Genomic DNA, 21,051 nt, shown 5'->3' on the forward strand with positions numbered 1-21,051 from the left:
GAACGCGTACCTACGGTGCCCAGCAAGACCAAAGGGACGCCCGGTGCCGCGTGTGCCTGTGAATGCAGGGCCATTGTGGATTTGGTGCTTGTGCCGCTGGCTCACCACCACATGGCAATGGGCAACGATGCCAGAGCCCTTTATTACCTGCTGGAGTGCGCGGCTGCCTACTTGCACGTCTCCGACAACTACCTGGTGAGTCGCCCTGCTTGCCGGAGCCCACTGCACAAGGAGGCCTCTCAGTTGCCTTGTCCTGGGCAAGCCGATTTTGCCATTGCACTAGGACGTGCCTCTGTGGGGACTTGGGGCTGAACCGCTGGCGTCAGAGCCGGCCTTCTCCCCCTGTTTGCCTCTCCTGGGGCAAGGGAGGCAGGGCAGAGAAGCAGGACCTTTGCACAAGGCGCACGCGCCAGGAGGTGGTGCGAAGGAGCACTCGTGCCCGTGGGCTGTGTTAGGGTGGGCATCGCCAGGGGCAGATGTGTGCCCTCCTCAGAGAGCTGCTGGAGGCAACTGGGAACGATGGGGCTGGATGCAGGCTCTGCACCGACGCTCACCTGCTCTCTGTGTGCTTGTTCCAAGGCCTTTATGAACCTGAAGAAAGCAGAGGTTGTGAGGAGCTCAGCGGCTGAGAAAGCCGATGTGCTTCCCTGCTTTGAAGAAGCCACCTTCCTGAGCCTGAAAGGGGAGGTAAAGTGCCAGGGAGGTTCTGAGGGCTCTCCTGGTGGGTGGAGTTGGACGCTTTTGTGGGGGGTGGCGGCGGCGGCGATAGGCCTGGCGTTTTGAGGCACGGCCGCTACCAGCGGCCTTTCCTGTGAGCGCTTCAGCCTCCGGCCAAAAGCGGTCGAGGCCCTCGGCCTTGGTTCAGGCAGAGCCTGGAAATGTGGTGCGTGCTCAGTCGGAGCCCTTTGGGACTGTCTGAAGAAGCCTTTCTCCTGTGCAGGTCTGCTACAACATGGGCTGCATGGACCTGGCAAAGAAGACGCTCAGCAAGGCATTGAGCCTGCTGAAGAGAAAATTCCCCCTCACCTCAGCTGGCGTCGTCTTCCAGTTTCTGCTGGAGAAGTCAGAGCGTGCCTCCCACAGGAAGAACAGAGAGTCCTCCCTTCATCAAGAGGCAGGGTAAGAAGCCGAAGGGAAAGAGGAGGGAAGGAAGAGGCGTTTCCTGCGTGGTCCCGGGCACCTAGGCCCACACCTGCCTAGGCTTAAGCCCAGACTTTCCCTGAGCATAGGCGTTAGCACGGGGAAAGCTGCTGAGGGACCTGGAGGCTCCTGGGTGGGGGAGCGGGCACGTGTTGGCTTGTGGGGAGGGGGGGTGGTGGGGGTGAGAGCAGAGAGATGTTCCCAGGGAGCACAGGCTGCAGAGGGGAAGGGAGCCGGCAGGGAGGAGCAGGACGTGGGCAGGGAGGGGTAAGTGGAGGGGAGGTGTGAGAACGAGGAAGCTCAGGGGTTGCAGCCAGGTGCAAGGCTGCCGTAGAACAAGCCTTTTCCTCGCGGTGCCCAGCTTTGCTTCGCCCTCCCTGGGCTGTAGTGCCAACCCGTTCCTGCTAGCAGCCATCTTTCCCTGGGGGTGCTTCTTGGCTCTGCCGCTTCCATGCCTGCAGCCCGGCCTGCATCAGCTGCCGCCCTGCTGGGAGCAGGTGCAGCTGCCTCCTCTGTCGCCCTGCTTCCCCTGGCCCTGCCTGACCTGGCACTGTGTAGCTAGTGGCTGTGGCCCAGCAGTTTCTCTTGTGTGGCAGGAGGGAGAGGCTGCCCTGGCTGTTCCGGCAGAGCCACTGCCTTTCCTTGCTGCGGCAGCTCTTCAGCCTGGAGGGCACTTCCAGCGGCCGGAGGCTCTCGCGCCTGGCAGCGCTCATGAAGGTCAACACGGCCGAGGAGTCTGAGGATGCGAGTCACGTGAGTGCCTCCTCTCTGCGGCAGCAGACGCGTTTCTGACATAGCTCCTTTCCCCTGGCCCGCCTAGAGTACCAGCAGGGTCTGCCCGGGGCGGCAAGAAGAGGCCAAACGCGACGGAGTGGTACCCGTCCCTGAACTTTGCTTTACAAACTTCCAGCAGACGTGCGTTGCTGCTCTTCTTGGTAGTCGCTCTCATGGCGTTTGTTTCGCCGTTGTAAGCGTTGGGCTGGTTGTGGCTTGAAGGCAGCACCCCGCTGGGGCCCTCGTCTCGCCGCGGCTGCAGTTAGCAGCGGCAGTCCTAAGAACCGTTTGTCGTAGGGGTGAGAGCCCTGAGAGCAGAAGAGAAGAGAGCACCTGGCCGTTGGGTTTATGCCCTGAGCCGTCTAGGCCAGAGAGTCACCCTGGCGACATTCAGTCTTGTACAGTCTCCTGTCTGGACCGTTTTAGATCCTGTTGTCCTACATGGAATATGCGCGGTGCTGCCAGGACCTGGGCTGCCAGGAAGAGTGGCTGCAGTACGGGCGGGCGGCCATTCAGCTTAGCTCTGACGACGAGCTCTTTGGAGGAGGGGTATTAAAGGCTGCCAAATTTGCCCAGGCCCTGAGCCACCTGAACCTCAGCCTGGGGAATCTGCCCCTCTCTATCGACGTAGGTACGTACTGCCCCCGCTGCCTGCGAGAAGGCATCTCCGCCAAGGGAGCCTGTGCGAGCCTGCTGGTTTTCTTGGCAGGCTATCGCGCCAAGAGCCTGTGCATGGAGCTGGAGAGGCCCGACCTGGACTGCGAGGTCCTCGCCACGCTCTTTGCGGCGCTCTTTCTGCAGATGAGGTAATGCTGCTGCGGGACAGACTGCTGGTTGCGCAGGGTCAGGGGGCCACCTGAGATCCTTCTTGTGTCATTCTCTGCGCGCAGCAAAGAGGGCTGCTTGGTTTCTTATTGGATACTCGCTGGCCGTATGGACGCTGGTAAATTAAACAATGCCAAGGGCCGTGGCTGGCTGTTTGGGAGCGTGAGTGTGTGCTGTGAAACTGCTGGAACAGTTGCTGGCTCGGTTCTGGCCCTTGCCAGGTAGCGCTTGCCCCAGGCAATTCCCAGGCCTGGTTTAGGAGCGAGCCTAGCGCAGGGAGGCGCTCGTTGTGTTTGGGGCGCTAGCCACGTTTGGTTGGGTGGACGCGGGCCTTTCCACGCCACGCGGCACCGGTGCCCGAGACGGCAGTCGTCCAGGGGGAGGTCTCGAGAGGAGCAGTTTCTGAAGCAAACGCGTTGTCTGGGCGAGTGCGGAGGGCAGTGGGGAGCTGTGCGTGCTCTTTGGCCTGCTTTTCCTGACAAAGACTTGGATGGAAAGGGGAGTAGCTCTGCTCCTGGGCCAATGGGAAAGCACTGGCTGCATGGGAAGGATGCCTGAGTTTTGCTCCGGGCCTTGCCGTTTGGGCCGGGGTCACTGCAGCCTTTCTCCGGAGACTTGTTGCCAAAAGATGAACAACTGTCTGCTGGAGAAACTCTGATGGCCTTGCCAGAAAGAGCAGCGCAGGGAGAGCGGGATGATGGGAAGGGGAGCGGGCAGCGTCCGGAGGTGGTGACTGGGCTCCCACCCCACGGAGAGGCTCCATGGCGGCTCGCTGTGCTCCTCCGCAGGTACCCAGAATGTGAGGAAGTGCTGCGCAGGCTCGAGAAGCAGGTGGCTGCAGAGCACAGCATCATTGGGCAGGCATACTTCTTCTCCTGCTGCTTAGACCTGTTGCTTTACGCTGGTAAGTGCTCAGTGAGGAGGGCCCCAGAGAGCCAGGAGGCTTGCAAAGATGCTTTTTCTCCTGCTACAACACGGGCGCCAGAGCCTCCAGCCATGCTTTCACTTCCTGGGCCGAGTCCTGGGCTATTTGGCTCTGGGTGTGTCTTTGTCTGTCTTTCCTGCCTGCCCTGTCTTTGTTTGCATGTTCTACACGTGATCCCAGAGTGATTTCAAAATGCTTGCAATTTCCCTCTTTGCTTCCCGCGTTTTGAGATTCCCCTTTCTGAAACCTCTTCCCAGGCTCACTCTGCTCTGGCTCCTGGGGAAGCGGGCGGGCATAGCAGTGCTGGGATGTGCCTGACCAGGAGGCATCTAACAGCCTACGCTCCGGAGTGGCTGTCGCTTGCTGGTCAATGGCAGCGTGTCTCTGCCAGCGCTCGAAAGCTGCTGAAGAAAAGGGAATAGCTATCTGTGTGGCGCTTGACTAGCCCTGAGGAGCTAGGCTAGAACTCCAGCCCTTGCCTTGTTCCTGTTTGGTTTTTGCTTGCTCTCTGAGTGGTTTACCTGCCCAGAAATTCTCCAGCTGTGCTTCAGCTTTGTCCTGCTACGAATGCCCGAGGGAAAACAAGGCAGCGGAGGGCGGCACTGCTTCTCTGCGATGCATTTGTATTACAGGCTGGGAGTACAAGTCATTTGAAGAGTGCAGGAGCTTCGTTGAGCGGAACGAAGCAAACCGCATCCTCAGCTCGCACAACAGCATCCTGCTTGGACTGTATTCGTCCCTGGCTCTTTGGTAAGTTACAGAGGTGCTTAGACTGGCGACAGGCCCAGGCAGTGGTTCTGGCAGGGGAGGTGGGAGCTCTGGGCCTGTCGTGTCCCCCGTGCCCTGTCCAACAAGGCGGCCGTCGCTGGGGTGTAGAGTACTTGATCAAGTACTCTACAAAACGTGTGTGTGTGTGTGTGTGTGTGTGTGTGTGTGTGTGTGTTTCTCTCTGGATGGTGTAGGTTTGGAAGGCTTGGGCAGTGGGCCGACTTCCAGAAGCCCTTTGAAAAGGCCAAGAGGCTGCTGAAGAGAGCTGACGCCTCCGTTTTGGCCACCCAAGCATGCAGCCGGCTCCTGGAGTGCTACACGCTGGTGCTGCGGAACGACCTTGAGCGCAGCTCGGCGAGGGCCCGGGAGAGCCGCAGCAGGGCTCTAAGGGTGAGGGAAGAGGAGGAAGGGGGTGTGCATGCTGTGAGGGGACTCTAGGGAAAGCTGTGTTGCGAGCAGCAGTGGATTGGCAAGGCCGGGGCGAAGGAGCCGTGCTGGGATGGAGCCAGGCTAGAGGCGGAGTGTAGTAGTGGGTTAGAGAGGAACATGGCAAGAGGCTGCTCCCCCATGGGGCGGCAGCAAGAGGTGGTAGAGAAGGCAGTGAGGTGACGGGGGTCTTCCCGGGCACGTGAGGATTCCCTTGTGGGAGTGGGAATGGGAATGGGAATGGCCTGCAAGACAGGAGAAGAGACTTGCACAGCCATGAGCTAGCTAGTGAGCCCTGCTGAAATGCCTGCTGCATGTGAGGGCTTATGGCTCGGGAGAGACTTGTGTGGTATCTCAGCCTTGCTAGCTGCGTGCTCCTTGTGCCTTTGCGGCTGCTTTCCCCTTTGGGGAACAGGTGCAGTCCTCAGTGCCAAGCCATCGCCCAGCTCGATGACTTCTGCTGACGTGCCTCTCCATTGTTCTCTCGGTAGCTTGCGGAAGAGGTTTTTGCTCGGTGCTCTACAAGCCCCGTCTTCTACCCCAGAGCCTACCATCTGAAAGCGTACGTTTTCTGCATGCTGGGTAACAAAGACCAGAGCCTGTGGTGCCTCAGGCAGGGCCTCCAAGCCTGTGAAGTGAACGGCAACCTCCTGGAGAAGACTTGGCTGGAGATGAGCGCTGTAAGTGGATCCTCTTTGCCTCTGAGTTGCTCCCTGGGCAGAGGCTTGGCATGCCCTAGGAGAGGGTGGCGCGGACCGTACTCCGGCAGGTCCACGTAGGGAAAGCCCCCAGCGAGCTTCAGGAGCGTGTGCTGAAAGTCCTTGGCGAGCTGGTAGGGGCTGCTAGCCCTCCTCAGCAGGAGGGCAGTGGCAGCTGCGATGCCCTTCCCTCAGGAGGGGCTGGAAGGACACGCGAGGGAGCAGCACGCGCTGCAGCACGCCGCTCCTTCCCAGCATCTCTGCTGGGCTGAGGAGCGGTGGAGTGGAATCTCTGCCTCTCCCTTGAGCCAGCTCTGGGAGCCAGCCTGAACCTGTGAGGAGGCTTCCTTTGCGTTCCCTCTCCTTGCCCTCCCTGATAGGCTTTTGCAGCACGGCAGATTGGGTGATGGGTGGAAGAAGCTACTGCGAGAGGCCTCGCTTGCCTTCCCGGACCGCTCGGGGGACCTCCCGTTCTTCGCGGCTCTCACTTGGGCTTTTGTTTTCCTCAGGAGCGGTGGTTCACTGGCAAGGGCCCCGTGGGAGACTTGTGGCTGGAGACAGCGCCACGTTTTCCCCAGCTGAAGCAAGCAAAGCCTGAAGTCTGTAGCTCCAGGTACCTGCTGAAGCTGCCAGCACGGCCGAGCGAGGATGCTCTTCCAGGGATTAAATAAAGAAACACTGCCATCATCTCAGCGTTCTGTATGGCATAGTCACAGAGCACAGCAAGAGGACGCTGAAGGCGTGCCATGAGAGTCTCTGGCGTGTGGTTTATTGGGAAAGCTAGGCTGCGGGGAAGCCACCACCCCCGTTGTTAGTGCTCACAAGAGTCGAGGGCTGTAAAGCAGCGCAAGAAATTCTCTCCCCCTCGCCCTAGTGCAGGTCCCTGTGGCGCTGTGTAAGCACTTGAGCCGGCTGCAGGAGGAGCTTGGCCCTGGTGTAGGGCCAAGTGGTTGCTGAGGTGGGGAGGGTGGGAGGGTGTTTTTCTGCAAGCGGGCCTGGTTTGAAGTGTTCCCCAGTCAGAAAAGTCAACAGCACTAGCGGCCTCATCCTGTTCCCCTCTCTGGTTGATGCGGATGAAAGCTCCTTAGTGGAGAATGGATGTACGTGTGTCCATATAGAAGTAGCCAAGAGGGATGCCCCTGTGGGCGAGGGCGCTGCTTGTGCTGGGGTCCCCCCAGCTCCCAGCTGAGCTTGCCTTGGGGAGCAGCCAGCCCTTGCTGCTCACTGACAAGAGAGACCATTGGCCTAGGCGTCCTCACGCTGCTGCGCGCTCTTCCTGAGGAGGCAGAGCAAGCCTGCTCGGTCGGCCTGCATCGTCAGTCTCCCGTACGGGTGACCGCTTTGCCTGCCTCGTGGGAAGGAGGAAGGAGGAAGCGTGTGAGCTGGGCTGGCAAGCAGCGTTCCGAACCTGGGCCTGGCTCGGTGTGTGTGCCTGGCTGTCGCCAGCAGGTTGCAGTTGGGTGTGCTAGGTGCAAGTGACTTGTGCTTGCTTGGGAGACTTTTGTGGGCCCCGAGGCAGCAGGGGGAGCCTTCTGGAGGCAAGAAGAGAGACCATCTTGGTAGCCTGTCTCTGAGTGCTGAGGCAGCAGGAAAGAAGGCAGGCTGGTTTCTGCTGTCAAGTGCTCTGCTGTTTGAGGTCAGCAGCGCAAGGGCACAGGCTCGTCTAAAGCACCTGGTCCCCCAGGCCTGGGAGGGGCTGGTGCTCCCTCGCCTGGTCATTGCCTGAGGGAGAGGCACTGACAGTGCCAGAGGGACACTGGAGGCTGCCTGGGCAAGCAGCCGCTGAGTGTCACCGTGTGCCAGGCATGCCAACTCGTGCAGCTGCTCCTCTGCGCGACTGGGGAGAAGGGCAGCTTTGGCGTGCACGGAGCGTGGCCTTGGCTGCTAGCCCTCGTCCCCCGTAGAGCCCGGCTCTCCTCAGTGCTGCTGCTTTGGTGGCAGGGAGAGTTGTGTGGCTCGGGGCAGCGGCTAAGGTGGACGGGGAGCTGCCTTTGCCTAGCCGGAGGCAGGTGCCCTGCGTGAGCCAGGGTGCCCAGCGTGGCTCTGTTTCCCTGGGGCATGCAAGGTTTACAACAGCGTTCTCCCTCGGAGCAGGGACCTGGAGCTGCCTCCTGCTGCAGCTTTTGACTTTGTCTTGCCCTCTCTGATAGGCCGGTGCGCCGTGGTCCTGGCCCAGCCCTGTCCATCTCCTGCCGGCCTCCCCCAGGAGCCGTGCGGATGGAGGTTGGCTGTGTCCCCCGCTCCCGCCCTGGAAAAGCCCCACTTCTTTTTTGCAAAGAAATACAAGTCCTCCGAGCAGCCCTGGAAACGCCCAGCTGCGTGCTGCAGTGGCCGTGCTTTTGGGGAAGCCTGGGCTGCTGGCTGTCAGCATGTCTGTTAGGCCCTTTGCGCTTGGGAACGTGGGAACCAGCTGCTGTTTCGGCCACGGGTGGAGGTCAGTCGCTGTGCGAGCCTCCTTCAGCTCTGTACGGGAGACAACTGCGTCGCGCTAGCCACATCTGAGCAACCGGCTCGGCGTAAGGAGGGAGCTGGGGTAGCTTCCCGGCAGTTGCTGGGTAAGCGGTGCCTTGCAGAGGCTGTCACTGTTAGCTGGATCAGCGTACGCAACAGTGTACAGGTAAATGATGACACGCGGCCAATGTCACTGTGACCCGATTGTGACCCCCCCCCCGGCCCCTTGGTGACAGAGGGCCAGCCGCGCCTCCCCAAGGCCAGTGCGCAACGCTGTGCAGTGGTGTCTGGTCGTCCTCCCTGGTGGGCACGGTGGGTCGTCTTGTACTGAGGTACCGCAGGTACCCCAGGGCGCTGACGATGTCTTGTGCCTGGGAGCGAAGGTCAAAGCACTGCTCAGAACTGGGGGAAGTAGCTGCTTACGTCCCCGACCTGCTTTTGTCTGAGGACTTGAAGCAGGAGAACCGTTGCGTTCAGAACTTCCACGGAGTGCTGCTCTTTGCGGATGTGTCAGGTGGGTCAAAGCGTTATGAAGGGCGGGCACTGAGGAGGAGTCACCGACCCGAGCCGTTGGGACTTAGCGGGCCTTTTGGAGCCCTGGTCGTCCCGCCTGTGGTAGAGAAGGGGTCAAAGGAGATGTCGTTTGCTGCTGAGGTCTTCCGCTTTGGGGAAGTAGCGCTCGGACGTAGCCGAGGTCACAGCCCGGGGGCGGTCTTTGCTGCCAGCCGCACTGCGGCCTGCTTGTGGTCACCCGTCTGCTCAGAGCAGTGTGCGTAGGGAGCTCTGAGGCTGCCGGAGCAGCAGCTTGGGCCCGCGCTGTTGACTGCAGTGCTCTCTCCGGAGCTTTGGGGAGGTGTGAGGTGGGCCAGGCTCTGGCTCATGGAGGCCTGGGAGAGGAGGCCTGGCTGCCTTGCCTCACCCTTGTTAGTCTTTGTCAGGGCAAACTTGGAGGAGCAGCTGCTGCGCAGAGGAGCTGGCTTGCCAGGTGCTGCGTTAGTTGGCAAAGGCCTCCCGGGCTTTCTAGCTAAGGGTGTTGCCTGGCTGTAGGCAAGAGGGGAGGCAGCCGGGGGACGTGCTGGAGGGTGGCAGCCAAGTGCAGGAGCTAGGCGTAACGGGTAGGTGTGAGCATGGGGAAGGCGCCCGTCAGCGAGCGCTCAGAAGCGCGGGTGGAATTAGAGGGCTGTGCCCGCTGTCAGGGGCGCGCCCGGGTTCTCCCGGAGCGTGGTTCTCTTGGCTGGCTGAAAGCGACGTGGAAAGTGCCAGGTCCTTCGGCCCCGTGGACGCGTCCTGATTTCTTTGTGCCTGTGTGTCCCTGTTGCAGGTTTCACTGCTCTGACAGAGAAATTCAGCCAGAGCATCAGCAGAGAGCGGGGTGCGGATGAGGTCACGCAAACCCTCAATCGCTACATGGGTGACATTTTGGAGGGTAAGTGCCGTTCTGCAGGACTGTGTGGGATTGGGCCACGACGAGAGAGAGGTGCTGGGCAGCCTGCTGCTGCTGCTGCTGCCGCCTCCTCCTTGCGCGGGCTGGAGGTTCCCATGGGGCTGAGAGCAGCCGAGAGCAGCTGGGCTCTTCTGGCAGGTGCTTTCTGCTCCCCACGAAGACTAAGGAGGTGCCCGCTTTCTCAGCACCCACCCTTGGCCTTGTGGAGTGACCGCTGTTCAGTGATGGAGGAAGATTTTGCTGGTGTTGGGGCGCAGGGGGGAGCGGGGGCATCTAGCCAGTGTTAGTGCCCAAATGAGCCGGGGATGGGGGCGCTGACCAAAGTGTGCGTTACTTTCCCTGGGGCCTTGTCACAGGGCACAGTAGCGTAGGTCCCAGGGCTGTGGTCCCTGTGAGCAGTGCAGCTGCTACGTTTGCTAAGTTGTGCCCCCAAAGCACCGCTGCTCTTGTGCTGCTGTCTGAGCAGAGCGGCTTGTCCTGCGGCCTTCCTGAAGAAGGCCTAGCTGCAACTCTTGTTGTGCTTTTTTTTTTCGCTCCGCAGAGCTGCTGGCTTTTGGTGGAGACATCTTGAAGTTTGCAGGTACGTGTGCGTAAAAGAGACGTGGCCTCGTCTGCTGCAGCTGCAGACGAGTGCTAGGGGAGAGGGGAGACAGAGCCGCGAGCTGGCAGAGCCCCGAGGGGTGGCTCTGCTGGCACGCAGGTGCCCAGGGGGAGCTGCCGTCCCGGGCCCTGGCGGCGTGGCTGCAGTTGTAGCTGGCGGGGCAGAGGGGGAGGTGTGCCTGTGGCCAGGGTGCTGTAGTTGAGGAGGAGGCCTTCACCCAAACGCGTTTTCCCTGGCACGCCTGCTGGCTTCCGCTGCCCCGGCAGGTGGGTGCAGGTCAGGGAGCGTCAGGTGTCACGAGAGCCGTCCCTGTCCCCTTGCTTTCCCCAGGGGATGCTGTGCTGGTGCTGTGGAGAGCAAAGCACACGCAGCTGAGGGACACCATCAGCCTGGTGCTGCAGTGTAGCCAGCAAATCCAGGAGAAGTACAGGATCCGTGAGACGGACGTGGGTCTGAAGCTCCGACTGAAGATAGGTACGGGGAGTGCCGGATTAGGCTGCTGCGCGTTCTCAGGCAGGCGTTCACGAGCTGCCTGCATGCAAAGTGAGCCGGTGGCCGGCCAACGTGCCGGTGTGGGGCCCCTGATGAGGACCCCCTCCCCGGCCATGATCAGTCCTGAATCCATAAAGTGGGTGCTTCGCCTGCACTCGAAGCAGTTGAGCGGGAAGAGCCCAGCTCCAGGGCTGAGCTTCAAAGTTGGCCTGGGAGGAGCTGAGCTGTGGCGGGCTGTGGAGGTAAAAATGCTCTCTGCATCAGTTGTGCTTGTCTCTCACCAGGGATCTCTGCAGGGCATATGTCCCTCCTGACTGTTGGAGACAAAAAGCAGCAGCACTTCCTGATCCTTGGCCAGGCCGTGGGTGAAGTGTGGCAGGCCCAAAACCTTGCCAATGCAAGTGACGTGATCCTGTCACCCAGCTGCTGGGAGCTCTGTAACCAGAACAAGATCAAGACCAAGAGACTTAAAGGCCAAAGCGCTGTGAAGGTGGGTGGGATGGCCTCTGGAGCAATTCTGAGGGCCTGGCCGTGGCCGTGGCTGCGAGGGAGGAAGGTGCGAGGAGGGCGAGGAGACGCGCGTGGAGGGAGTTCTAGGTGTCGACGTAGGTGGGGAGCAGTAGCTGTTGGGGAGCAGTTTTGTCTCCGGGTTGTCTCTGGATTCTGCTGGGTGGCTTTGAAGAGGGGGTCAGGAGGCGCTGGAAGAGCCTGCCTCAACGGGTACTGTCCTCTGTGGGTGCTGGAGCTGTCCTCGACGCGTTTTTGTACTGTGTGCCTTTAGGTTACAGGCATGGAACGGATGTCTCTGTCGGAACGCGAAGACATCTTCTCCAAGTTTACCCGAGCCCAGCTGAACTACAGTTCTCCTGAGGCGTCAGGTGAGGCCCATCTTCATGATGTTCTGTGGCTGCCCAGAAAGGTGGGGGCGGGCTTGTTCAGGGGCCAGCGAGGAACGCCCTCTGCCCTCTCCCCCTTGCAGTTAGCATTTGTGCCTTTGGCCCTGGTGCGCTTCAGCGGAGGCACTCGCTGCTTCCCCCTCCTTCCAGGGGCCTGCTCTGGCTGAGCACCTGCAGGAGGAAGAAACGTGCAACTGGAGGAGACTTTCTCTCCCTGAGTTCCAGTGCCAGCCCCTGCTTTCCAACTGCTTTTCCCTAGGCAGGCTCGTAGTGCCAGCCTGCCAGTCACCGCCTGGATTTTCCTTCCCTAGGCATCCTGAGGCCTGCTGTTACCCTGGCCCCTCGGCATGCTCTGGGGAAGCTGCTGCGGAAGTACGTCCCCGCATCTGTTCTGAGGAAGGTATGGCCACAGCTGCCGGGAGCTGTGTTTTTTTTTTTGCCCCGAGGGGAGGATTTATTCCTTCCGCGGAGAGCGCGGGCTGCTGCCCACGTGTGGGCTCTTGCTTGGTGTTTGCTGGAGGCAGTCAGCTCTCGGGGAGAGCTGGCTGCTGAAGGTGTCCCGCTCTCGTCTTCCAGATTGATGACAGGCAGCCCCCGGACTACTTGTCCGAGCTACGGCCGGTCACCTGCCTCTTTGTCAAGCTGCAGTTTGCTGCCGATGTCAACTTAACGCAGATCTGCAAGGCTATCCAGGACAGCAGCGTGATGATGTTGGAGATCATCCGGCCTCACAAGGGCGAGATCAACAAAATCTCCATGTTTGATAAAGTGAGTGTGGGGGAGGAGCCCACCCCGCAAAAGCGTGGGCAGCAAACGAGAGGGCAGTGGCTCTCTCGCTCTACTGAGCAGTGGGGAAAGGAGAAGCAGCTCTGCCTCGGCGCTGGGATCAGCACCCTCTGGCTGGGGGTTGCCCTGAAGCTCTGCTGCTCTCGGCAGAGGCTCGACTCGCACGGCATGAGCCGTTTGCCGTAGGCGTTGTCACAAGCTGTGCTGCCCCCGTCCTTGGCAGGGCTGCACGTTCCTGTGTGTGTTTGGACTCCCTGGAGAGAAGCTGCCCGACGAAAGCGTTCACGCCTTGGAAAGCGCTCTTAAAATCTCCAAGGCGTGCTCCTCGAGGCCTAGGAAAATCGAGTGAGTGGGGAGGCGCGTTGCCCGGGACTGCGCGGGGGAAGGAGGGAGGGATGGTTTCTCAGCGAGACGTGCCCTCTAGCTTGGCCTCCTCTGTCCCTGGGAGGAAGGAGACAGTGCCCTGAGAGGTGCCCTTCTTCCCCGCGCCGAGGAGACGTGCTGTGGCCGGCTGGAGTCAGGGACTTTCCGCCCGTCCCAGCTGTGAGGCCTTAGGGGAAGGGCTGAAAACTGCCTGGCTGCTCTCGGGAGCCCCTTTCACCTGGGGGCGTTACGCTGCGGAGCTCTGCAGGTCCCCGAGGTCTGCCCTGCCAGGGCGGGAGGTGGTGCGAGGGGAGCTGGGTGAAGGGGTGAAGGTAGGCGGGCAGGCAGGCCTGTGCGCGGGTGCTGCTGAACGCCTGTTGCTCTCCGTGTGTGTCAGGGCCGTGTCTGTCGGGGTTACCAGCGGGACGGTGTTCTGCGGAGTCGTAGGCCATCGCGTGAGGCACGAATACACAGGTACGAGGTGTTTGGCTGAGGAGTGGGTGGCTGGGCTGGGTCTGTTCAGCCGGAGCAGTGTGCCAAAGGAAGAGGCAGAGCGGCAGGGAACAGCCTGTTGCCCGTACGTGCTGGGCTGGGACGAGGCCTTGGCCTGTGGCCTGTGGCCTGTGGCCTGTGGGGAACGAGGGAGGCAGGGCGGGCGCCACTGCGGTGCGGGGGACCGGGCTCAGAGCCTTGTTGTTCCTGTTGGTTGTGCTGCCAACGGTTTGGGGCTTGCCTGTGCTGGAGGCGATGCAGCCGTTGGCGGTGAAGGGTGGAGCGGGTTGGTTTCATAGGTACGTGAATGCGTGCTCTCTCTCTGTGGCAGTCATTGGCCAGAAGGTGAATCTGGCAGCCCGGCTGATGGAGCACTACCCTGGGCTGGTGTCCTGTGACGCAGCGACGTACGCAGCCTCTAGGCTGCCCCGATGGTGCTTCAAGGAGCTGCCGGAGGCAAAGATGAAGGGGGTTGTCGATCCTGGCCCCGTGTATCAATACCTGGGGGTGTCGGCGAAGTCGTGAGTGTCCTGTTTGAGCGGGCTGGTTGGGGGCAGGGTGGCACACAGGGTCCAGTCTTGGTCCGCCAAGAGGAGTTGTGCAGAGCTGGCCCCCGCCCACACCTCCCATCGCTGGGGCTGAGAAGATGGAAAGGCAGAGCACGGGTATGCTTTTGGCCTGCCTACGCTGGTGCCTCCTGCTGTAAGGAGACTGGGAGTGATGCCGGAGGGGTGGAGAAGGCTTTTAGGTGTCCGTAGGCACAGAGGGGCCTTGCAGCCCCTGCCCAAACGGCTTCCAGCTGTGCTTTCTGCCCTGTGCTTGCTCCATTGCGCGCAAGACTAACGCAGTGGCAATTCTGCCCCAGGGAGGCGTTCTCCCAGCTGCTTCCGAGCATGAGGCTCCCAGAAAGCTTTTGGTCAGGCCAGGACTCAGTTCCTGAGTGCCTCCTGGTGAAAGTTCAGGTGTTCCCCCGGGCCAGGGTTTGGCATCCTCTTTGGAGGACGTTTGGAAGGTTGACGTTGCCGTCCCCTTGCAACTTCAGAAAAACTCAAGCCCAAGGTGCCTGGTGCTTGGCGCCTTGGCCCAAGAAGTGACCCTTGTCGTCCTGTTGCACGTCGTGGCTTGCAGTGTTTTTTCTTGCCCGTCTTTGCCTTGACAGCAGCTGTTGCAGGGCCCCGCTTCTAGAAAGCGCTGCCTGTGAGCACAGGCCGGGGGACCAGAGACTTGTTTGGCTTGTCCTGCGGGGTGCAGCAGTGTGCTAGCCAGCGGCACTGCCTGGCTTCTTGCTCATGTCTCTGCTTCCTTGGGCTTTGGCCTGTGGCGCTCGAGTCTTGATGCTGTCTGGTGTCCCCCTGTGGCCGTTGGGCTTCTTCCTGGCTGCAGCTTTGCTAGTGCTCGTTTGGTGTTTGCGCTCTCTGCTGGGCCAGTGGGAGCGTGGGCAGGATTTGCTCCGGCTCAAAAGAAGAGCGGGCACCCGGGAGCGCGTACCCTCAGCTCCAGCTCCACGCGTGGCTCTACGTCCTCCAGCTTCTGCCTACTTAATTGGCTCTTGTTTTTCTCTTCCCGCTGCTAGCGTGTTTGGCATGGATGTTATGAAGGAGAGGTCCGGCTATTCCCCGTTGCTCGGTAGGTGGAGAACGCCTTGGTCTGCCGAAGGCCGATTTGTTGCCGTCGGTACCTGTTAGTTCCGCTCTGGGAACGGAGAAGCTTTTGCGAGGGATGGTGTTGCCCGGCGTGGCCCTAAGGGTTCGGTGCATACCTTGGCTCCTAGCTGGTTCCTGTCTTTGGGGTTGGGCCGCAGCTAGAGGTGGGAAGCAGGGTGAGGCGTGCACCGGGTGCTCCCTGCTGTGCTGCATAGCTAGCGTGGCGGGACCTTTCCAGTGTGCAGTTGCTCACAGCCTCAGGGCTAAAGCGATGCCCGTATTTGGGATCGGGGAGGAGATTTCCTTGGGTCTGACTGACCCGCTGCGGCGGCGAGAGAGAAGGGTGCCGACGGCTGTTTGCTTTCCAGCTCGCTGCAACAGCTCGCTTTCTTGTTTGCCTTCCCAGGTCGGGAGGAGGAGATTGCCCTCTTTGAAAGCTACTTGAAAGCCTACGTGGATAAGAAAGCAAGCCACATCATGGCGTTTGAGGGCGTAACGGGCTCTGGAAAGAGCCATTTACTTACGGAGCTTGCCTCTTTAGGCCAGGCTGCTGGGCTCAGGTGAGTGTTGCTGACCGGGACCTGCGGAACGCTTTCGCTGCCCAGCCGCTGATGTCCGTGGGCTACTGGAGCCCCTCTGCCCGGGTGCGTGGCCCTTGGACTGCAGCATCCCTGCAAGGCCTGCAGGAGCTGCTGCTGAGGAGCAGCTGCGTGCTCTCCTGCTCCCTCCTGAGGGAGCTAGAGGTGGCTCCTGGAGCCACTGCTGTTGAGCTTCCTTCTTTGGGCCAGGCACCAAGCAAGGTAGAGCCCGAGCTCAGTCAGGGCTTTGGCCGTAGCCCCAGAGCCAAGAGAAGAAACCCAAGTGGCCCTAGATTCCGCCTCTCCCCTAGAGCTTAGTGCGAGAAGCCTGCGGCTGCTTGGGTCCCTCTCTGAATCTCAGTGCCTTTTGCTTCTGCATGGCAGGGTAGTGGCTGTGGAAGTGCTGGAGCTCAACCTGAAGCAGGTCTACTCTGCCATGCGCATGGTGCTGGCTGTGGCCATGGGCCTGCAGGCCTGTAAATCGTGCAGTGCCAGACAGCTCGTCCTGCAGGAAAAGCTCCAAGGGCTGGTGGAAGAGAGCAGCTACTGCCTCCTCAACGTGCCTTTCGTCGTTAAGGTGAGAGCGAGAGGCCTCTGTGGCCGTGGCGAAGGCCTGCTTGTGAGCCGTCCTGTGGCTGTTGTGGTTGGGACACTGTGGCTGGGGAGTGGGCTTAGCTCCCTGGTGGGAGCAGCAGGAGGGTAGCACAGGCTGTGCTTCTGTTTGTGGGTCCAAAGAGGGGGGCGAGGGGGCCGAGGGGGCCCCTTGTTAGGGGTGAGTGCAGGTGCCAGGCTGCTGCAGGCAGTTCCTGGGGCCTTGCTCAGCAGCCTGGAAAGGGCATTGCAGAGAGGCTTTGAGAGGGGGCTGATGAGCTGGTGCTGAGTTCACTGGTGCGGGAGCAGCCTGCTCCCTCGCGCGATTGCCATGGTGAGGGAAGAAGCTCTTCTCCCGCCTCATCCCTCCCTGCAAGAGCTCTGCCAGAGACCCTCAGCAGAGGGCCTCCGTTGTAGGCTCCCGGTGACGTCCGCGCTGCGTCTCCTCTCCACTGTGTGGGGGAGAGGTAAGATGCTGAGGGCAACAGAGGCGTTTTGCTCGCTTGACTTGCGTGGTGGGCAGGTGTGCTGAACCGCCCTGAAAGGCTGTTGCTCTGTGACTCTGCTTTTCCGGCCAGTTTCCCCTGTCGGAGAAGGTGTCCAAGATGAGCGACGCTCAAAGGACAATGGAACTGGAGTTGGTTTTTAAGAAAGTGCTACAGAAGGTGAGCCGTTCTCCCCATCCTGGGTCAGAGAAGGAAAGCAAGGCCGCAGGCTGAGGGCTCTGCAGGAGAGCGGTGGGAGCTGGTGGGAGGACAATGTACCGGGGTCATTGCCCTGCAGAGGCTGAACTCCCCGTGCCATGTCCCCTGATAACTTTCCTCCTGTGAAGTTGGAGGGCATGTGCTCAGGGGGAGGAGGAACGGTGTCTTTCCGTGCCACCGTGCCCGAGAGACCTTAAGAGTCTCGGAGCACGGAAGAGCGGGTGAGATTCTGAACGAAGAGGTAGCTGGGGAGAGGAGAGCGACTTCTGCGCGTCCTCTGTGTGGGGAGAGGCCGGCCAAAGTTTGCCCTGTGGAGGATGCTTGAGAATCCCTCAGAATCCACCCAGACCAACGTGTTTGTTTCAGCTCGTTGAAGACGAACTTGTCCTGTTTGTCATCGACAACGCGTACTACATCGACTCTGCCTCCTGGGCTGTTATGTCGCGCGCGCTCAGAGATGTCCCGCTCTTTGTGGTCATGGGCTTTGCTCCCGCTCGCTCTAGAAGACAGAGGCTCTGCGAAGCTGCAGCAGACATCATGAAGTTGCAGCAAACGACCCACGTTCATCTGGGAGAGCTGAAAGCTTCAGCTGTTGTGCAGAAAGCCTGCCGGGAGCTGGGAGTTGTCAGCGTGCCCAGGGACCTAGAGACGTAAGTCCCAGGCGGGGCCTCGGAGCTCTTCCCGAGGGGTTGACCCTCTGCAGAGAGAGGGCAGGAGGGAACGAACATGGTGGGGCAGTGGGGGCGATTTGCTGGGGCCGAGGCTCTCACTGGTGCTGGGGAGGATCTAGGCTGTTGGGGCCAGGAGAGACGAGGCTGGCAGCTCTGTGCCTTGGGCACTGTCCGCGACTCTTTTCCGGCGCGTTCCAGCAAGCGCTGTATCTTCCGGGCAGCTCAGATGCCAAAGGCAGTGGGAGTGCTGGCCTGTTCAAAAGGGAGGTGTAGCTGTGGCAAAGATGCTGGTCTGAAGCGTGTCCCACCTTGCTTTGCCTGTGTCAGTCCCTGCTGGATCTGCTCCTTTCCAGGTTCCTGATGCAGAGAAGCTGCGGGATCCCATATTACTGCGAGGAACTGCTGAGCGACCTTAAGCGCCACGACATGCTCTTGTTCCACCTGCTGCGGAAGGGCGAGAAAACGGAGGACAAGTGGGAGAGCCTCTTCAGTAAGCACCTTTGTGGCTGACGGCCTGGCTGCTGCGGCCCATCTTCCAGAGCACGTTGTTGCCCTGGGCTTCCCCTGTGAAGCTGGCACAGGCTGGTGTTGCAGCAGTAGAGGCCTTGGCCTGGCTCAGGCGTGGGCTCCTGCATGCCTTGCTGCTGGGATAGCCTAAGCACAGGCTGGGGAGTTTGGGTGGCTTTGTGAGGCGAAGCAATGCGGACGGGGCAGAAAATTGCAAAGGAGGGGAAGAGACGCTCCCTGGCACTAAGCTCAGCCCTGGTATTGTCTGGAGGCAGCATGAACGGGGGCGGTTATTGTGGAGCAGTGCGGAGAGTGGCGTGGCTGCAGTGTGCCTTGGGTGCAGCCGCGCGGTGGATTTATGCTGCCACGGACCGCAGGGCCCAGCTGCTGTGAGACCTGCTCGGGGGATGAATGCTAAAGGGTGGAAGATGGAGGGCAAGCGGGAGGTCACGGCCTGAATCGTCTCCCTTTTTGAAAATCGCTTTACGCTGCTCTCTTGCTCCGCTCAGCTTCTGTAACGGAGGCTTCCCCTGCCGCAGCCTCCTGGAGCTCCAGCGCGGGGAAGGACCGCAGGGTGTGCACCATCAGACCTGACGTGAACCTGCAGAGCATCGTGCTTCCCTCCACCTTGAAAGGTGAGGGGCCGAGCCCCGCTGCGGCGGCTGGCGGCTGCACGGAGGTTCTTTCCCGGGGCGTGGGCTAGAGAGAGGCTGCGCGTCTGCGTGCTGCAGAGTTACCCCTCTCAGCTCTGGGGCTCTGCTGGGAAGGTGGCTCTGGTCCCGCTGGTTCTTCCCATTTCTCGGGGTGCTGGATGGGAGGCTGGGAATGAGCTTCCCTGCCCTCTAGCTGTGACCTTGCGCAGTGAGCCTGGCAGAAACGTTCCCCAAGGAACATGTGTTTCTCCTTTTCCCGGTCCTTGCTTCCTGTGCTTGCAGGAGGAGCAGAGCCGTGTTGGAGATACGTGCCCTGGGTTGCGACTGCCCAAGGGGTTTGTTCCCTAGGAAAGAAGGCTACAAATGTAGCGTCTGGTGTGGTGAAGCTAAGGCAGCCTCGGCAGCCTCAGGCTTGGGAGAGGGCAAGAGAGAGACCTGTGGCTTGTTTTTGACAGGGATTGCGCTGGCTGAGGTGGACAGCATGAAGCCCTCGGAGCGGATGGTCTTGAAGTGCGCAGCCGTCATCGGGCCGACGTTTACCACCGAGCTGCTGTTACGCCTCCTTCCCAGGTGGACCAGGACCAAGATGAACAAGGCGTTGAATGTCCTGGTGAGAGGCAACGTCTTGAAGTGGCTGAATGCTGGGAAGGTGCCAGAAGGCAGCAGTGTTCCCGCCGAGGGGTCCGCCACCTCTCTGGAGGAAGAGAGCGGTAAGTGGTGATAATGCGCCCCCGGGAGCGTGGTAGGCTCCTGCTGCTCCCAGCTGTGTGGCTGGCGGGGCTCGCCAGGGCACGCTGCACTGCCCCCTCCGGTGGTGTGTAATGCCCAGGGCCGGCCTTGCTTCTGCTGCCAGCAGCCTCGGCAGCTGCTTGCGGGGGTGCGGCTGAAGGCTGTGCGTTGGGAGGGAGAGCAGGGCGGGAGCCTGTTGCGCAGGCTGTGCTGGTGTCGGCAAGGCAAACGGGTCCCTTTCACCCTAGCGCTGCGAGGCTCCGAGTGCAGGAGCGCTGGTTTCCTGCCAAGGATCCACGCCAAGGCCTGTCTTTCGTCCCCCGGCTGTGGCCCCAGCTGTGGCTGATGTGAAGGCCCGTTGCCTTTCAGGTGCCCAGAAGCGGTGCTTGGGCGAGACCGAGAAGACGGCGAGGCTGCAGTCTGGCGTCCTGACCTTCTGCGCCCCGCTGCTGCGGGAGGCTGCCTACGAGCTGTGGCCCAAGGGACAGAGGGTGGCCATGCACCGCAAGTGCGCGGCCTTCCTGGAGAGGCAAGCGCACAAGTGCCAGTGCTGCGGCGGAGGGGACTTTGTGGCCTTCCACCGCTTGGCCCTCGGCAGCGCCCAGGAGGCAGAGAGCTGGGACGACCGCGCCAGCGAACGCTACTCGTCCAGCTGGGAGGCCTGGCTGCTCAGACAGGAGGAGCTGAAGAGGGATGAGCTCCGTGCCGCTCCGGGTATGCTAGCTGCCGTGCTTTGGAGCCTGGGCCCTCCACACTGTGCTTGCGCAATTAATGGAAGCGCTCCTCTGTCTCAAGCGCCGTCCGCAGAAGCGTTTTGCTGGAGCCTAGGGATGCTGTCAGCGCAGGGGAGAGGCTTCCCTAAGACTAGCTTAGTCCTCCACTGAGGCCAGCTGCACCAGCAGAGCCATGCTGTGGGCACAGCGTAGAGCCTCTCTGCCCCGGAACGCCCTCCTGCATTTCCCCGGAATGACCAGAGAGCAGCCCATGTCCTTGCAGTGACAAGAGCCTTGCGGTGCACCCCCCGGCCCCGCAGGCTGAGGCGCCTTTCCTGGTGGGTGTGCTAGGCTTGCCCAAAACATAACAGCCCTGCCGGGAAGGCAGCTCTCGGGGGAAGGGGCCAGGAAGAGAGCTGCCGTCGGTCCCTTTGACTCTGCTCTCCTCCCCTTTCTGATCGAGCGTGGCAAGATGCAGCTCTTCCCGCGTGTGAGGTGAGGAAGCGTTTAACTCGTGCTTTGTTTCCAGGTACTGCAAAAGCTCTGCAGAAAGAGAAGAGCTTCCTGGAGGAGACTTTTCGGTGAGGAGAGGAGGTTTTGGTTATGTTGGGAAGTCAGCGGGCCCAGGGTCTGCAGAGGGGGCAAGTGGAGTTTGCAGTTGTGCCTGCTGGCTGTGACTCTAGCTCAGGAAAGAGCTGGCCTGCAGGGTGGGAGCTGGGATGGGGTGGCCCTGGAGATGAGCCTCTTGGAGGAAGCCAGTGGGATCAGGGTGACCCAGTGGGGGCAGGGTGGAGCCAGCCCTGCCTTCCTAGCTGTGGGAGAGCAAAGTTGCGAGGTGTGCAGGGGCAAAGCAGCCAGCGGGAGCAGGGGGGCTGCTGGAAGGTGACAGAAAGGCCTGCTTGACTTTCTCCCTGGGGCAAAGAGCAGCGTTGCTCCAGCGCAGGGTCAGCAAAGGCACCAACAGCATCGCGTCCTCGTGGATCTTGTTACCGCTAAAGCCAAAGGAAGAGTTTGCTAGGGCTTGAAAGGGGCGATGTTGCTCCTCGTCCCCGTTTTGCCCTGCCTGGCCCCGCTCGCCTTGGGCTCCGGGGCTCCGGAGCGTGAGAAGACTGCTCAGTGCGCGCGGGTTGACGTCGCTGCAGTGGAAGATGTGCACAGGGCCTTGCTTGTGCTGCGCTAGA

The 21,051-nt window shown here is 61.0% G+C and overlaps 3 protein-coding genes across 3 annotated transcripts; all 3 read left to right on the plus strand.

The window, feature by feature from the left end:
• Positions 1-4: 4 nt before the first annotated feature.
• LOC138065596 (adenylate cyclase type 10-like) lies at positions 5-2,964 on the plus strand. Its single transcript, XM_068930054.1, has 5 exons — positions 5-195; positions 580-687; positions 941-1,119; positions 1,737-1,775; positions 2,961-2,964. The coding sequence occupies exons 1-5, from the start codon at positions 112-114 to the stop codon at positions 2,962-2,964; spliced, it is 414 nt and encodes a 137-aa protein (XP_068786155.1). The 5' UTR covers positions 5-111.
• Positions 2,965-3,396: 432 nt separating this feature from the next.
• LOC138065601 (adenylate cyclase type 10-like) lies at positions 3,397-6,233 on the plus strand. The gene is made up of 5 exons (XM_068930163.1): positions 3,397-3,538; positions 4,297-4,414; positions 4,627-4,822; positions 5,350-5,538; positions 6,066-6,233. Exons 1-5 carry the CDS (start codon positions 3,397-3,399, stop codon positions 6,225-6,227), a joined length of 807 nt encoding a protein of 268 aa, XP_068786264.1. The 3' UTR covers positions 6,228-6,233.
• A 2,182-nt stretch (positions 6,234-8,415) lies between these two features.
• LOC138065607 (adenylate cyclase type 10-like) lies at positions 8,416-21,050 on the plus strand (the record flags this gene model as incomplete). Its single annotated transcript, XM_068930274.1, has 21 exons — positions 8,416-8,521; positions 9,329-9,433; positions 9,993-10,031; positions 10,383-10,526; positions 10,829-11,034; positions 11,811-11,840; positions 12,017-12,208; positions 12,450-12,571; positions 12,987-13,063; positions 13,413-13,602; positions 14,655-14,707; positions 15,131-15,264; positions 15,730-15,879; positions 16,472-16,558; positions 16,964-17,247; positions 17,622-17,758; positions 18,285-18,410; positions 18,884-19,138; positions 19,527-19,584; positions 19,756-19,871; positions 21,013-21,050. Coding segments are annotated over 21 exons (2,649 nt in total), but the record flags the coding sequence as incomplete, so codon positions are not given.
• Between the last annotated feature and the right edge of the window lies 1 nt (position 21,051).

Source organism: Struthio camelus, chromosome 1 (assembly GCF_040807025.1).
Source record: "Struthio camelus isolate bStrCam1 chromosome 1, bStrCam1.hap1, whole genome shotgun sequence".
Classification (NCBI taxonomy): domain Eukaryota; kingdom Metazoa; phylum Chordata; class Aves; order Struthioniformes; family Struthionidae; genus Struthio; species Struthio camelus.

What these genes read in the sequence shown, in the direction of transcription:
- LOC138065596 (XM_068930054.1), top strand. Translation starts at nt 112, where the DNA reads ATGGCAATGGGCAACGATGCCAGAGCCCTTTATTACCTGCTGGAGTGC. An exon ending in ACGTCTCCGACAACTACCTG is followed by an intron (nt 196 to 579) that starts GTGAGTCGCCCT and finishes GCTTGTTCCAAG; the next exon opens with GCCTTTATGAACCTGAAGAA. An exon ending in TCCCTTCATCAAGAGGCAGG is followed by an intron (nt 1,120 to 1,736) that starts GTAAGAAGCCGA and finishes CTTGTGTGGCAG; the next exon opens with GAGGGAGAGGCTGCCCTGGC.
- LOC138065601 (XM_068930163.1), top strand. Translation starts at nt 3,397, where the DNA reads ATGGCCTTGCCAGAAAGAGCAGCGCAGGGAGAGCGGGATGATGGGAAG. An exon ending in GCCGCAGCAGGGCTCTAAGG is followed by an intron (nt 4,823 to 5,349) that starts GTGAGGGAAGAG and finishes TTCTCTCGGTAG; the next exon opens with CTTGCGGAAGAGGTTTTTGC. An exon ending in CTTGGCTGGAGATGAGCGCT is followed by an intron (nt 5,539 to 6,065) that starts GTAAGTGGATCC and finishes TGTTTTCCTCAG; the next exon opens with GAGCGGTGGTTCACTGGCAA.